Raw genomic sequence first — 16,233 nt, forward strand, 5'->3', positions numbered from 1 at the left:
TAAATCTCTCAAAAAATAAATATGTAAAATAGATATGTATTCCCAAAGATACAGACGTGGTGAAACAACAGGACCCTTGTACCCCAATGTTTATAGCAGCAATGTCCACAACATCCAAACTGTGGAAGGAGCTACTATGTCCTTTGACAGATGACCAGATAAAGAAGATGTGGTATATATATACTACTCAGCCACCAGAAAGGACGAATACCCACCATTTGCTTCAACATGGATGGAACTGGAGGGTAATTATGTTGAGTGAAATAAGTCAATCAGAGAAATCATTATATGGTTTCACTCATATGGAACATAAGAAATAGTGAAAGATATTATAAGAGAAAGGAGGGAAATTGAGTGGGGAAAAAATAGAGAGGAAGACAAACCATTGGAGACTCCTAACTCTGGAAAACAAAGGGTTGTAGAAGGGAAGGGGGGTGAGGGGATGGGGTAACTGGGTGATGAGCACTAAGGAGGGACCTTAATGGGATGAGCAGTGGGTTATTATACTATATTTTGTCAAATTGTGTAAATAGATAAATTAATTTAAAAAACAAAAATCAAATGAAATATGTATTTATACAAAATATATTAAATTGGTTCTGTTTCTCTGGAGAACTCCAATACAGATTTTGGTACTAAGAGTGGCTCTATAAGAACATAATCTTAAAACGGAGTTTTCTGAATTGGTTCTGGGATTTCTGAAACTTGTTCTCTAATCTGATTAGATTTAAAGACTCTAATAACTCTATTTTTAGTAGTAAAGAGAGCACTGATCATCCATGGTATGATATGGCACTAGAAATATACAAAAAATCACCATTGTATACTCATAATCAAACACTTATGAGAGGCAAGGATCTTGAATTCCTAGTTCACATATCACCTAAATGATCTGAAAGCTTCCCTGGAAAAAGATTCCTCTAATAGACACAAGGCTGAGATTTCTTTTCTATTTTTTTTTTTTTAAGGCTGAGATTTCTGAGAAACAAACTCATAATCTAATCCTGTGAACCACTGAATTGCAACACAATTTGAAACCCCAGGCTCACAGATTATTCAGTTAAAGTGACAGCATAGTTTGAGGAGGAACATCATCTGAAAGTTGGAATGGAGAGATATGGGAAGACCCTCATGAAGCTAGAGATATTTGAGGCCCTACATTCTGATGAGTCTTGGCTAATAGAATTAACCTCTCAACCCCCGATAGAAGCAGCCCCATCACCCCCATCTGAGATTACCTGAGGGAGTTGCCAAGTAAAACAATGCTGATTTCCCTCAGGTCTGACCTCCATCATTGCTCTTTGCTACTAGACCTGCAATTAGACTCAAGTCCAAGCAGGCTACTAAAGGTGAGGTATGAAGTATGACCCATGAGGAAGTACACCACACTCCAAAAGAGCAACTTGAGTTTGCTAATTTATACAAACAAAAACCCTGCAACTGTGTGTGGGAATGGATATTAAAAATGTAGAATAATAGTGAAAGAAGCATAAAGTTACATCACAATGATTGTGTTGATATGGGCCCACTAAGCATAAGTTCTACTTTTAAAGTCACAGCTCAGGGAATTATTAAGGGCTCCAATAGTTTGGTTGGTTGATTGGTTGGTTGGTTGGTTGGTTGGCTGGCTGGCTTGAATATGGACTAAAAGGTGGCCCAGTGAGTGAGCTAGAAATACCAAATCCCTTGGTTTACTGTAAAGGAAGTAATTCAAAGGCTTAGAGTAATTCAAAGGCTTAGAGAGATGGAAATGTTAGAGTGGACTTGTCATTTGAGACCTACCTCCTCACTTTAGGAGGGTCCAAGAGACATCTTTACATGCCCCCTGCCCCAATTCACATGCTGAAGTCCTTACCACTAGTACTTCATAAGTTTAACTTACAGGGAAATTGGATCCTTATAGAGGTAATCAAGTTAACATGAGGTCTTTAGGGTGATTCCTAATCTGACTCATGCCTTTATAAAAGAGGATATTTGAACACACATTACATACAGGGAAGATGATATGGAGAGACACAACAAGAAGTCAGATCTACAAAGCCAAAGAGATAGGCCAAGAACATATTCTCCCTCACAGTCCTCAGAAGGAACCAATGCTGCCAACACCTTGATTTCAGATTTATGGCCCCAAAACTATGAAACAATAAATCCCTGTTGTTTGAGCCACATAGTTTGTTGTGTCTTGTTATGAGAGCCCTAGCAAACTAATATACTAAGCATTGAATAAATGCTATTTTTGTTAAAATTTTTATTACTGCTACGTTTTGAAAAGAGTAAAATCATTATACACCCATTCAAATTCATTGAAAGCTTTTGGAACTGCCAGAAAAGCAACTCTACTGCTGGCATCATTAACTTAGGCTTAAATGCCTTACTTTTATGTTTAGGAGTCAGCAGGCTTAACTGCTCGCTGGCTTACTATATTTTTGTTTGTCCACTTATGTTTGTCATCCTCTAGCCTTTCTAATTTGGGGGCTTGCTATCTTCTTCTTTCTTGGTTACTAGTTTGCCCCATTTAAGCCATGCCTTTTCCATAAATCACAAATATAAAAACAGAATTCATTAATGCCACCATTCACATGGCCCTCTTAGACAAAGTTTATCATAATAAAAATGTCCATTTGTTCAGGAATAATACATGCACACATTCAGGAGAATGACATTTGAGTCTTCTTTCAGATTTTTCTCATTCCTCATTGAGTCCTCAGCATTTTTCATGTAATAAATATACACACTAAGAATCCATACTTTGAGAAAGATATCTTGAATTGCCTTCTTAGAACCATCCCTTCTCCACCACTACATGAACTTTTAGAAGGACATAGATCTGTTAAGTGGAGTTATGGATGTTTCCTATCAGCCTCCATCTAGACAGCTTTTTCAACCTAGCTCTTTTCTTATATCCTGCTCAAATCTGTCTCACCAAGGTATCTTTCTGGCACAGTTTTCATTTGTGTCCACTCTATTTATGAAAACAAAATGACTATATCCACATGCTTTTGAAAGTTGGTAGACAGAGCACCATTAGAAGCTAGAAACTAGGACTTACTACTCCACAAGCTAGAATTACATCTACAAAATGTTTTAAAATAAAATATTTCTAAGCTTAAACTCTGATGAGCCCCCCATAAATACTGAACAAGAGGCTACTAATAACCACAAGATGTGTGTAAATATGAATAAAAGGTGTCCCAAAGTTCCGAACTTGAATAAATTCAGAAGTACAAATGCTACAAACTTACAAAAACACTATTTGAAAAGTTAATTGCATATATTACTGTCATACTAGGCTTTAAGCTTAAAGAATAAATTCTCAATTTTTTGTTTCAGTCACTTTGCAGATGAATTTCTTTGAATTAAAATTTTATTATTCTAAACAAGTACAGAAGAAATGGAAATCAGTTTTCAAATGATGTGTCTCTTTTCATTTTAAGCATTTATACTTCTAGAGTTATTTAAAGCCTTAAACTCTCACTAATACTTCTTAAACATCATTTTTTAATTCACTTTTTTTCCTTTTACAAATCCTTTTTTTTAATATGATCATATAGTTTTTGTGTTCTTGGTACGAAAATGTTTATTTTTCAGTCATGAATCTCACACATCTCAGCAGCAGATTTTGTAGTTGCCAACTAGAAGACATTGCTCAGCACTGCCCTGCAAAATAAACCAATCTTTTTTTTTCTTTTTACAACACATCAAAGTGCATTTCCATTGGAATTCCTCTAACATACTCATCACCAAACTGTAACCCTGAGACTTCATTGGGTCTGTTTACACTTTATCTGTTATTATCACTGAGGGCTCAACTCAAAATCTAGGTAAAGAAAATGTGAGGTTTCTTCTATAAAGAATATCACAAAACAGAGATCAAAGACATAATTTCACTTCTCAATCTGTGCAATCTAACTTTGTTTACAAGTAAAGAATGATTTTAATTGTCAAACTTTTAAATTTTATTAAATGTTTGTGGCAATGCATCGAATGAATTCCAGACCTATATAAATACACAGGCAGCTGTTTGTAATTTGCATTTTTATCAGTTTTGAAAGAGCACAATGTACTTCCTGCATCTTATTTTCAGAATTTGCATTTTATCATCTTTGGCTACCCAGTATATAGTATGGAGTACTTGAATATCTCATTCTTTGAATTTTCATTTTTGATTGTAAATCAGAGGATATCTGGCACTTTTCTCTTTTCTCATTTTTCTCTTCTCTCAACCTCCAGATTTACTTGCTCCCATTTCTTCTTGGCTCTAATAATAAAACACACAAAATACTTCAATTATTTTCCTTTTCAGCATTCTTCGGGATACCAACATTCTGCATTTCTTGGCTAATTACTTACCATAAATCTAAAGGCAAAACAAAACCTAAGTCCACTGTTTTAATTCATATATTTTCAAAATGCTATTCAAACTAAGTTCATTTCTTTCCAAAGCTTACTGTGTTTTGAATTTGGATGGAGGGATGAAAAAGGATGGAAATGATACCACATATAAGGGCTGTACCTTGGTGCACCCAGAGTGAACAGAACGACTGCTCCATCCTACAGAGACAGGCACCTCCAGTCACACCAGCCATATTCTTATCAGAAAGGACATGTGGCCCCCAAGGGAAGGCTGACATCTCTAATCGCCTTCAGCTCCTTTCCTTGCTTCCCACACATTTTCCTCTCCTGCTGCATTATCCTCATAGCATCTGACAACATTTTCCCAAAAGGCTCCTCTTGCCCATTTACACTTCTGTGGCCTTGGCTCTGAGATATTCCTTAGCAGAATAGGCTAGTGGCAGCTTGTGCTTTCTCCCTCCTCTCTCCAGCAGTCCATCTGCCCACTGGGAAATGCTGAAATCTCTCCTCTGTGCCCTAGCAGGAAGTGCAGGGGAGGAAACACAAGCTCATCTTTCTCTAGTCTGATGATGACAACAACAGTGGGAAGGGATAGTTTAAGGGTTACAGATTTCCCAGTCAAAAGCTCAAGTAAATAAGAAAACTATTTTTATAATTCTATTTAATTCCTTGAATCTAAGTCCTCATTCTGCCTGATGTAGAAAATTTACACATACACTTGCACATAAACTTAGTCCAAATTAGTGATTACTTAGTCATTTCACATTTACATTTCAACCATCTTCAGATTTGAAATTCGTTCTCAGGATTCTTGTCCCTCCCTCTCCCATCTCCCTGCTGTTATCCTAATTTCTAGGGTTGGAACAGGGGAGAATGGTTGCTGCTTCATGACAGCTGGGAAGACAATATCTCAACAATCATGGGTCTCCACAAGGCCCGGGTCCCAGGCTGGTGAATGGTGGTCCAGACAACATAGCCTAAGGTTTCTCAAACTTTAATGAGCATCTTAATCATCCCGGGAAACTTGTTAAAATGCACATTTTAATTTAGTAGGTCTGATATGGAGATTCTACGTTTCTAACAAACTCCCAGGTGATGTCTTTGCCCTTAGACAATACCTCAAATCACAAGTAACGAGTGGATGATTTGGTTTATAATCAAATCCCTGGAAGAGCAGTCTTTTGAGATTCTCACTGAGTTTTCCCCTCCAGTAGGGCCCAACCCAAAGGCATATTTCTGATGCTATGCCTTTAGCCCTAGTCAGAAAACTGTTTAGCCCCACTGGCCCTTTCCCATGAACTGTTTCACTTGAACTTACAGAATATGTGATCCTCCCAAGCAAACTTGGAGCTTGGGAATCTCAAGAAGCACTCTCCAGCCCTCTCTCATGTTAGATATGGCTTGCTCCCCACACTCCCACCAATAGATCACATTGATAAATTCTCTCCAAAGTTTTTCTCCCTTGGCTGAATTTGGGAAGTGCATTGCAGATCCTCTTTATGCTCAAAGTCTTATAAACTTCAAAGGGAAATCCATCACTGACTTTCTACCCCTGGGTCCTGGCATAGCTGGATGTGAGGGGAGAAGAGCAGAAGGGAACTAGATTAGAATAGTAGCCCCACACTGTATCTGGTCTTTTGATACCTCTTCATACTCTCCCTCTCCTTGCTCTACAGATTGAACAAAACTAGTTTAATAAGCTCACATCCTGTGTCACTTTTCCTCTCCTGTGCCATACATGGATGGTACATGTTTCATGCTCTGAAGTGCCCCATCCATCCCCTACATTCTTCTGTAATTCATTATTTAACTACCTGGGATGAGAAAGGAGAAGGCTGCTGGGATACAAGAGCAGTCACCAAGATAGGGGCAAGGATGAAGAGTTCATCCTTAAATACTCCAAATAATATCACACCCACAAGGAAACCACTGAAGAAAAGGATGCAGCTCAACAATTTGTAGTTTTTATCCAGGATTTTTACCAACTTTTCATCTCCTTCTCCCCAAAATTAAGTGCAATCACATGTGAAAACCCACAAAAAGCTAAGAGAAAATATAGTCAATGAAAAAGCACTGCAACAGAGTTCTCTTAGACTACAATATGATTTGGAAAGAAATGGGAAAAAAAGAAAAGCAACTAACATCACAGTTGAAATCAAGAGTTTTGAGAAATACTAAAGAATATATCAGCTGTTTTTGTTCTTGTTTTTTGAAAAGTATACAGTTTCTAATCTGGATGTGTTCAGGTTCATTCCAGGAAGCTCTCATATAAGAGTTTATGGATTTCAGATTATTCTGAAAGCTCTAGGCTAATGATATAAGTAGGAACTCTCTATTTAGAACTTTTTCTGAAAGACTCAGTTTTCTGGAGTAACTGAAACCATTTTATCCTGTGTGTTTTTCCAAACCTACTGTACCAGCCCCAGGATAAGCTTGGAGAAGACATCAAGCTTTTTAGCAAAAGAACCACCTGAGGTCTGATTGGCTTCAAACCTCCACCCTGGGGAGATTCCCAGGATTTGCATACTCTCCCTGAGAACAGAGCACAAGAAGGGGGAATATCATAGTCCCTCAGAGCCTTCTGGCCTGGAAACATCTCAGGTTCTCTGTTAGTCTGCACCAGCCAATATTTGTCCATGGTGGATATAGTAGGGCTTTAATATTTTGTGTCAAAATGTAGTTTTATATATTTGCTTTGTAGTTCAACAAATAATGAATATTAACATAAAATTGCTCCAACTGCTAATTTTATATCTAAGGAGAGAAATATATCGAAAGATTTCTGATAACATAAAGATAGACAAAGGAGAAACACAATAAAACAAAGTAAAATTAAATTGCTAATAGACAAGCTATCTACTAAACTCCAAGTAATTGTGTTCATAAACATCATGAATATTTTCTAATTTTTTCTAAAATGTTTCCTGACCCTGAAACATAAAAACTTGTCATCCATTTTTAGAATGACACATTAAAATTACTAGAAACATTTACCTGCATATATCTTTTCAGTTTTTGAATATGTTTTTGAAAAAGGAATTCTTTTTCGCCAGGCTGAACCATTATATGATGTTGACATATATTTATCTGAGAAGAAGACAGGAATTAAATATTTTATAACTTTAAATCATATTCCAAGAGTGTCTCAATGTTACAAATATCTCAGAGGTGAAACTATTCTCTAAGTAATGTATTTTAGCATTTCAAAGCTAAGGCATCAGGAACCCAAGTGAATTTATTAAGACCACTTATGTTATCAATGAACATGGTTATGTACCTCTTAATTGGCTGTCCAATTCTTCAAATAAGGCTCTCTCCCATGAGGCTAAGCTACAAGAGAGTATGATATCTGGATGTGATCAAAATATTTCATTGCCTTGCTTTACCATACAATTCTGCTAATTCTTGGAGAGGAAAGAAAGAAAAAGAAGAAAATACCCAGAAGGCACCACCAATTCCTTTTACCTTCCATGAACTGACTCCCATGATGTCAGGGATTACTCTACCATAGTGAACTTAGTGTCTCAGGAAACCAAAGCTTTATATACTGACTTGGTTCTTAAATATCTTTCCTCTGACAACTTTATATTTGAACTATTATCTAACAATGTTGTATTTGGGTTTTTAAGTATTACTATGTGGCCAGGATTCTCAAAGCACGGTTCATAATAATACTAAGAATTTATTTGTTTTTATTCCTGTGTTAACATTTGCACTAATGGCACAAAAGTAGTAGTGAGCATAATTGTGACCACCTTAATACAAATCTAGACAGCCATTCGCTCACAGTAAATAATAATAATAGTAATAATTGAAAGACTATTTTACCCAAGAATATCTTTATTTTTATATATAAATCCATTTATCATTTAATTCTAAAACAAACAGAAGAAAGACAAATAAAGCTAACTTCTATTTAAATTATAAAAGAAAGGACCTAAGAGAGACATTGAATTTTTACTTATGTTTCAGAAAGTGCACAACATTCAGAACTCTAGACTGTGAACACAGGAAAATACAAACATGAAATTAGAGGGAATTAAGTGGCCTTTTGTTGAGAGAGCTGAAACCCAACTTCAAAAAGAGAAAAATTCATCTGAAACAGGAGGAAAAGATTTAGTTCCCTCCTCCCCTTGGCCTTGTACTTCCTGACATATACCATGACTTTGCCTATTACATGATGACATGATTTAGAAGCAATCTGCACATGGTGGGAAAGATGAGAGGTTGTCAAAAATATTGTAGTTAACCCCCAAACTAACCCTTTCAGAAAGTAATCATAAAGGCTTAAGGAAAAGCCAAGGCGAGCCTGAAAGTGATGATTGAACAACGTGGTTAGTGGAACAAGAAAATGTCAACCATTTGAATACAATCCCCAGAGAGAAAAAAAGCTATTCAGAGGGAACAAAGTGCAGTGCTGTGAGACAAAACTCTAAGGAGGTTCAATGTCTAGACATCTGCACCCAATACATTTTTTTTAAGATTTTATTTATTTATTCATCACACACATACACACACACACACACACACACACACACACAGAGGCAGAGACACAGGCAGAGGGAGAAGCAGGCTCCATGCAGGGAGCCCGATGTGGGACTTGATCCCAGGACTCCAAGATCACACCCTGAGCCAAAGGCAAACGCCCTAACCACTGAGCCACTCAGGCATCCCCCAACACATTTTCTAACATGTCTTTAAGCCATGTGCTCTCCTGCTCATGGAATATATCCTCTCACCAGTTTTCTAAGCCATCCTGGTGGTGGTGATGGCCTAGAAACAGAAGGCGGGGACGGTAGTGATGAAGATTAACTAGACCATTACATAATGCCATGGGGATGCAAATCATGGACATGTATAAATCACATAAGAAAAGAGTCTTACCTGGACAGAGGTTGAGTTTGGGTTCCTTGTTAACATCAACTTTATTGTAGGACCCATTTGTGGGCCTGCTGCGGGGAGGTGCACTCAGTGAGACAGTCCTGATAACATCTCTCTGAACATGGATATATGATGCATTCTCAGCATTTCTGTTTTTATTATTGTGATGGTAACTCATTTTATTTTTGGGATTTGGGGACTGTACTGCTGTAAAGGAAAGGGGAGAAGGGAAAAAAGGATAATACAAACCAGTATCATACCCATAAATAACATACTGCTGCTTAAATGATAGTGCTATGGAAGACAATGTGTGCTAAAAGAACTAAATTTATAAGAGTTTGGGTTGACATCTAAAATAGCAGGTTGCACAACAGTAATTTGTTTTTCAGGTAGGAAATATTATTTTATATTTAATTTCTTTTCAAAGTATAGTTTAGAAATATCAAATATATAGATACTTCACCTCTCCGCATTCCTGAGCCAGGAAAATTCTTCGGTTCATCATAAATCCATTTCCTTTTTTTCACACCTTTAAAGTGAGGCTTCCTCACTGGCTGGACATCATTCACTTGAAGAAGATACAAATTTTTACAGTTTTTAAAGAGATGCTTTCATCTGAAAATTACTCGGTGATAATTACATATCTGTGCATTCACGTCAAGCAAGAGAAAAAAATAAATGCACTAGTCTAATACTTTACTTTCTAGAACAAAGGGTGACTTATTTCTTAAAGCATGCCCCCCCCCAAAAAAAAAACAGCTATCCTGGACATTCATTGATGAGAAAACTTTCAATACGTAGCATTCCTCAGAGAAAAATGCTCTTCCCCAAAGGAATATGTAAATTGCTTAAAAGAATATAAAATTCATTCCAAATATAATTATAGATCTCATTATATTATTTTTAAATAATTTTAGAATTGTTATTTTGAACATAAATCTCCTTCTTAAGAAGTTGGATTAATGTAAAATACCTTTAGTGAAAATTGCCTCATTTTTTTAAGTTTTAAGAATTTGAGTGTGTAGTTAGTTTGGTGAAACAAGTCTAAGTAATTAGAATTTTTAAGTGCTAAGGCTTTTTACTTTCTACTGGCATATTTTTACATTGAAAAATTTATATACAAGCTCAGTTTTCTAGGAATTTCTAAGGCACATTTCTCCAGAGAATTCTAAAACAATTTAGTAGACAGGGGCATTCTTTGCTATTTCTCTGTGTGGAGATCCCGAACAGATCCTGGGAAGTTACTACTGCACGGAGAAAATGAACAAGTTCACTATGTAGATTACATTAGCTCTATATAGTGGACTAATAAATCTGGCTTTGCCCTAGCTCTGAAGTTCAACTTAAGCATTGTCTGAATTCTGATTCACCACGTCCTCTCCAAACATCATGCTTCACCCTTACTCTCAAGCTCCAGCTCCAAGGATTTGGAAACCATATTTTTAACAAATGTCACTAAACTGAGCTTCTTAGGAATAAACCATCATAGCCCTCTTCGGTGCCTGGCTGGGATCTAAGAATATTACAAGGGCTCAGTAAAAGAAATAAGAGAAAGTAGTAAAGAAGGAAGGAAGGAAGGAAGGAAGGAAGGAAGGAAGGAAGGAAGGGAGGAAGGAAGGAAGATTCATGAGTCTTAATTGTATCAAGAGAAGTATCTCAGTATCAAACTGAATGGCATGGAGAAGCCAAATCATGAAAAATAATCCAAAACATAATAAAGACCTGTCAATGTATCTCACTGTGGGTTAAATTAAAAATGCTATACTAATGAATCTTCCAAGAGAAGTTAGTATATCATTAATTTTAATACCTAAAATAAACTAGTGGGAACGTATATAATTTACTAGGACCTACATCACAATTCGTTGTCAGAGTTAGTAGAAGAATATTGTTTTTAATTCTTAATACTGAATAATTTTCAAACCATCCTTTTTTCTTTCTTTTTAAAAATTCTACTTCAAATAAGCAAAACAAATCCATGATAAGACAAATATATCTAAGGCCAAAAAGTGATAGAGCTAATGTCTCACTTGAAGAGGGGTCCTCTCTGCACTTCATACTGATATTCTCAGTAGCATTTAATACATGCGTTGTAGGTACTAGTCGGGTAGTTAGGGAACGCTTTGGATGAGGACTGTCCTTGTTATCTTTTAAAGCAAATTAAGAAAATAAAATGTCAATATTAGTAGAAGAAGCTTTCAGTTGGTATTTCACTTTTCAAACATTATACGATGGGTATACCTCTTTAAAAAATATAGATGTATATTAATTTTTATAATTCATCATTGAAATTCCCTAATCACTACATTGATTCCCCAAAATTTGTCACTAACAAAACATTAAAAATCCAAGATACAGACATTATCTTCAATATATAAATTATGTATTAGTGGTAATATTTTTAATACCATCATATAGAAGAATCAGAAGTTTATTAATTTTAAATCAGATGCACTTATTTCAATTAATATTTCAGAAATTAGGCACTGCCTTCAGTCCAAGGCCTGATCCTGGAGACCAGGGATCAAGTCCCACGTCAGGCTCCCTGCATGGAGCCTACTTCTCCCTCTGCCTGCGTCTCTGCCTCTCTCTCTCTCTCTCATGAATAAATAAATAAAATCTTTAAGAAAAGACTTCAGAAATAATTTAAATGTAACAACTTTCATGTGTTTCATGCTTTGGAGAAGGACTGTCTGCCCAGCAGAACTTTATACAATGATGGAAATGGCCTTAATTTGTACTGTACAAAAGGATTGCCACTAGTCACATGTGGATAGTGAGCACTTGAAAAACAGCTAATGTAACCGAAGTACTGAATTTTTTTATTTTATTTCATTTTAGTTTAAACTTAAACAGTCACATGTGAATAATAGCAAGTGTTAGTATAGTTAGATTTTTTTTTGCTTTTTGTGTTTTTGATAGATTGGGCAAAATATTTCCATCTCTGAGAGAGAGGAACAGAGACTTCCATGTCATTTCCCATAAGAATAATTTGATCACAAGGGCCTCAACCTATTCTTGAGAACATTTATTTAATGGTGGGGAAAATAGTAGATGAAATTTGTTAATATTTAGAGGGAGAACATATAAAGCCCTCTAGTTATAGGACAGCTACCCTTTTAGACTGTACCTAAGAGAGCTGCCCAGCAAAAAGGTACCAGCTGGAGAATTCTACACATGTTATAAGGAGATTATAAAACTATAAAGGATGGGATGCCTGGGTGGCTCAGTGGTTGAGTGCATGGTTCTGGAGTCTTGGGATCGAGTCCCACATAGCGCTCCCTCAAGGAACCTGCTTCTCCCTCTGTCTATGTCTCCACCTCTCTCTGTGTGTCTTTCATGAATAAATGAACAAAATCTTTTTAAAAAATTATAAAGGATGGATTTTCTTGTCATATCTCTTGATTATTCACAGACTAGTAACAATTAAAACATGAGAATGTCATAGAGGTCAAAATGAGATTAATACTTTTCAGTCTTCACAAAGCCTTCTAAGAAAATCCAATCACACTGAGTATTTGAAGTTGGAAAAAGAAACTAAAGAGGATTTGGTTTTCTATTTAACAGAACCAATAACTGTAGAGCTAAAAAGATTCCTAGAAATTACATAATCCAACAGGCCAATATTTCAGATAAGGAAACTAAAGCTAAAAGAGATGGTCTCATGATCAAACAATGAAGGATAGACTAGGACTGAAACCTTAGAGTTCTTGACTCCTATTCATTATATTTAGTGTATGTTTTTATTTATTACCTTGCCTCTCCTATTGGTTACTATAAGTGTCAAGCTTTGTATTTAACATATCTATCCAGATTATGAATGGGTTAAAATTATAGGATGGCTCATTACCTTTAGTATTTGAACATTTTGACATAGTGATTTCCTTTTCTTCAGGTAAAGTTTCATTTTCATCTACTCCAAGAAATATGATCCTTTGTGGAACATAACAGTCGCCTCCTACAACAATACCTTACTGTCAGTGGCCATGGTAGCAGAAAGCTGTACAAGACTATCTTCCAACACAAGATTATCCTTCTTTATAATATACCTTCTTCCAGTTTTGTTTAACTTCCCAGTTTTAACTTCCCAGAAGTGTTTAACACTTCTCAGTGATAACCACCCACATCTCTACACTTACCACATATGTTTAGATTAATATATATATATATATATATATATGTGTGTGTGTGTGTATAGTATTTGCACTTACATACAGATAATTGCAAAAATTAACATAGTCAACACAATTAATTTTCCTTTAATTTAATTTACTTCTACTCTTTACCAACCTTCAGTGGTACTAAGAGTATCTTCAGATATATGAAAGCAAGTTTTATGCTCAAGTTCTTCTATTTTCCAAGATAAATATCCATAATTGTTTAAAATATTACTTATATACTTAATTTCCAGATTCTTCACCATACAAGTTACCCTTTCATAACATAAAATTTTAGTTTCAAGTAACCTTCTTTTAAAATGACACACATGGGTGGCTCAGCAGTTGGGCGCCTGCCTTCGGCTCAGGTTGTGATCCCTGAATCCAGGATCAAGTCCCGCATGGGGCTCCCTGTGAGGAGCCTGCTTCTCTCTCTGCCTGTGTCTCTGCCTCTCTCTCTCTTTCATGAATAAATAAATAAATATTTTAAAAAATAAAATGACACACATAGGTGGACTACCATTACAGAAATCAGTAGAATTACTATAATAATAGTTGATATTTATAGTTGATATATATGTCAGACACACACTCTACTGAGTACTTTAAATGACTTACCACATTTAATTACCTTCCTATACTACTCCTAATAATTCACCACGTGTTTGCCTGAGCTATTTGATACCTGACAGCCATTATTGAATCATTTTTAAACCTTGTAACCAACAAAAAAAATTTGCTTTTTCTTCACAATCTGTATCATGTCGAGTCTTTCCCAGTTGAAGAAAATCTACTATCAATGTCTTGAACAAAATGCAAGACTTTGTGTGTATCACAGTTGGAGTTTACCTTGTTGAATTTTGCTCCTGACCCAGCATATTAACTTCCAGTCATCTGTAAATTCTACATACATGTCTCCATTCATCCAGTCATTCAATTGTTGAAACATAAAATCATTTATTCTACAAATATTCACAAAGTGCATATCATGTGTCAGACATTCCCCTATAGAGATTCATCTATGGCAATTAATTATATAAAGTTCCAGGCCTCAATTTCCTTACCCAAAGACAACAATAAAAATGTCAAAAATATTTTGAAAAAACAAAATTAGTTATGAGAGAGGAAATTAAGGATCATTTATTAAATGGTGATATATTCAGAATCTTAACTTAACTCACCTCCATTTTCAAAAGCAGCAATGTCAGTCCTTGGTTTCCTATCCAATGATGCTTTTATCTCACCTTGCCTTTCAAATAGGCTAAATTTTGTTGGAACTGTAAGACCATCCCCTAAAAAATTAAGAAAAAAATTAGAAAGGAAAAAGAAAAAAACACCCCAGGAGCCATTAGATGCTTACATTAGCCTACAGTAGAATTCATGATGATAGTAAAAAGTCTAAAAGCTAATGCAAGTATTGTTTACAAAGTGATATGACTAATAAATTTATAAATATATGAATTTTAAGAAAATTTTATAATTATGAGAAAATAACAAGCAAATTTAGTTTCCTATGTGGATTATATGTGAAATGGCAATTTAAAAATTTAAACAATCTAACATTATGTGTGTATATTTATTTGATGTATTCTTTATATAAAGAATTTTGTAATATTTCTTTTAATTATATCTACTTAATGAACAAATTGAGTAAAAAGTATTAAAGTCCACTACTGACAAATGGTAATTATATTGTGATAATTAAATAACTCTTAGCAATTCTATATACCTCTAGATAATTTTCTCCTAAAATAAACTATTAAAAGCAGAATAAGAGAGACACGATAATTGAATGCATCATATGATTCTGGATTGGATTCAAAACCAGGAAAACGTTCATTTGGCTGTAAAGGACATTGATGGTACAGCTGGTGAAGTTTGTCTTTTTTAAAAATCTATAAATAATATGGTATCAGTAGTGATTTCCTGATTTTGATATTTATACTAAAGTTACATAAGAGTTATATAGGGGCATCGTATCTGCAACTTATGCAAATGGATTAGAAAAGAAAGAGAGAAAAATAAAATCAAATGTGTAAAATGCTGACATTTGGGGAAATTTGGTGAAGGCTATTCATGAATTAACTGAAAATATTTAAAAATAAAAGGCTTTAAAAATTAATATGTTGAGACGCCCAGGTGGCTCAGTGGTTGAGTGTCTGCCTTTGGCTCAGGGTGTAATCCTGGGGTCCTGGGATCGAGGCCCACATTGGGCTTCCAGCATGAAGCCTGCTTCTCCTCTCTCTGCCTAAGTCTCTGCCTCTCTCTCTCTCTCATCTCTGTCTCTTGTGAATGAATAAATAAAATCTTTAAAACAGCGAAAACAAAAACAAACCATAATATAAAGTGAAAGGACATATAATTATCTTTATAATCTACCATTTTTATATTCATTGCTAACTTCTTTTATTTGTTTTCTTTTTTCCCTAAGTAATATTCTTTTTCATTTGTTTTCTTTTTTCCCTAAGTATTTAGGCAATATGCCTTTCTTTAGGTTGGGTGCCCACCTATCCGCTAAGGCTTTCCAATCATTCTAACATCTAATGGTATGTTGCTGCCACCTACTGCCATATGTTTAAATAGTTTGCCACATGTGTACTTGAACAGCAGGCATCATATTCTTGATCCTCTACTTTATCTTACCTTCATCTTGATCTTGGGAGATTTCCCAACTATCACTTTTTATTTTTAGGGAGAGAAAAGGATTCAAATCTAGTCTTTCAGCTCATCCTAATGGCAAGATAACTATATAAACTCAGGGCATCCATGAGTTTTCTCGGAGTTTCTGGTGCTATAGCCAGAAAAAAAATGTTATCTTGCCTTCAAGGGCAAAATATTTACC

General features: G+C 35.3%; 1 protein-coding gene across 14 annotated transcripts in view; it reads right to left on the minus strand.

The window, feature by feature from the left end:
* Positions 1 to 3,932: 3,932 nt before the first annotated feature.
* The window catches only part of C13H12orf50 (chromosome 13 C12orf50 homolog), a 42,218-nt gene continuing 29,917 nt past the window's right edge, over positions 3,933 to 16,233 (minus strand). For 7 of the 14 annotated variants that reach the window (XM_072773005.1, XM_072773004.1, XM_072773006.1 and 4 more), the window contains 7 exons: positions 14,573 to 14,683; positions 13,085 to 13,192; positions 11,265 to 11,381; positions 9,698 to 9,802; positions 9,238 to 9,441; positions 7,348 to 7,440; positions 3,933 to 4,258 (listed from right to left, as the gene is read on the minus strand). In XM_072773005.1, the coding sequence (XP_072629106.1) occupies positions 4,233 to 4,258; positions 7,348 to 7,440; positions 9,238 to 9,441; positions 9,698 to 9,802; positions 11,265 to 11,381; positions 13,085 to 13,192; positions 14,573 to 14,683 (764 nt within the window). In that variant the 3' untranslated portion in view covers positions 3,933 to 4,232. Of the gene's footprint in view, positions 4,259 to 7,347; positions 7,441 to 7,630; positions 7,684 to 9,237; positions 9,442 to 9,697; positions 9,803 to 11,264; positions 11,382 to 13,084; positions 13,193 to 14,572; positions 14,684 to 16,233 lie in introns of all 14 variants that reach the window. The other 7 variants (XR_012005767.1, XM_072773001.1, XM_072772999.1 and 4 more) reach the window with 7 other exon arrangements.

This window comes from Canis lupus, chromosome 13 (assembly GCF_048164855.1).
Source record: "Canis lupus baileyi chromosome 13, mCanLup2.hap1, whole genome shotgun sequence".
In the NCBI taxonomy this organism is placed as follows: Eukaryota; Metazoa; Chordata; class Mammalia; order Carnivora; family Canidae; genus Canis; species Canis lupus.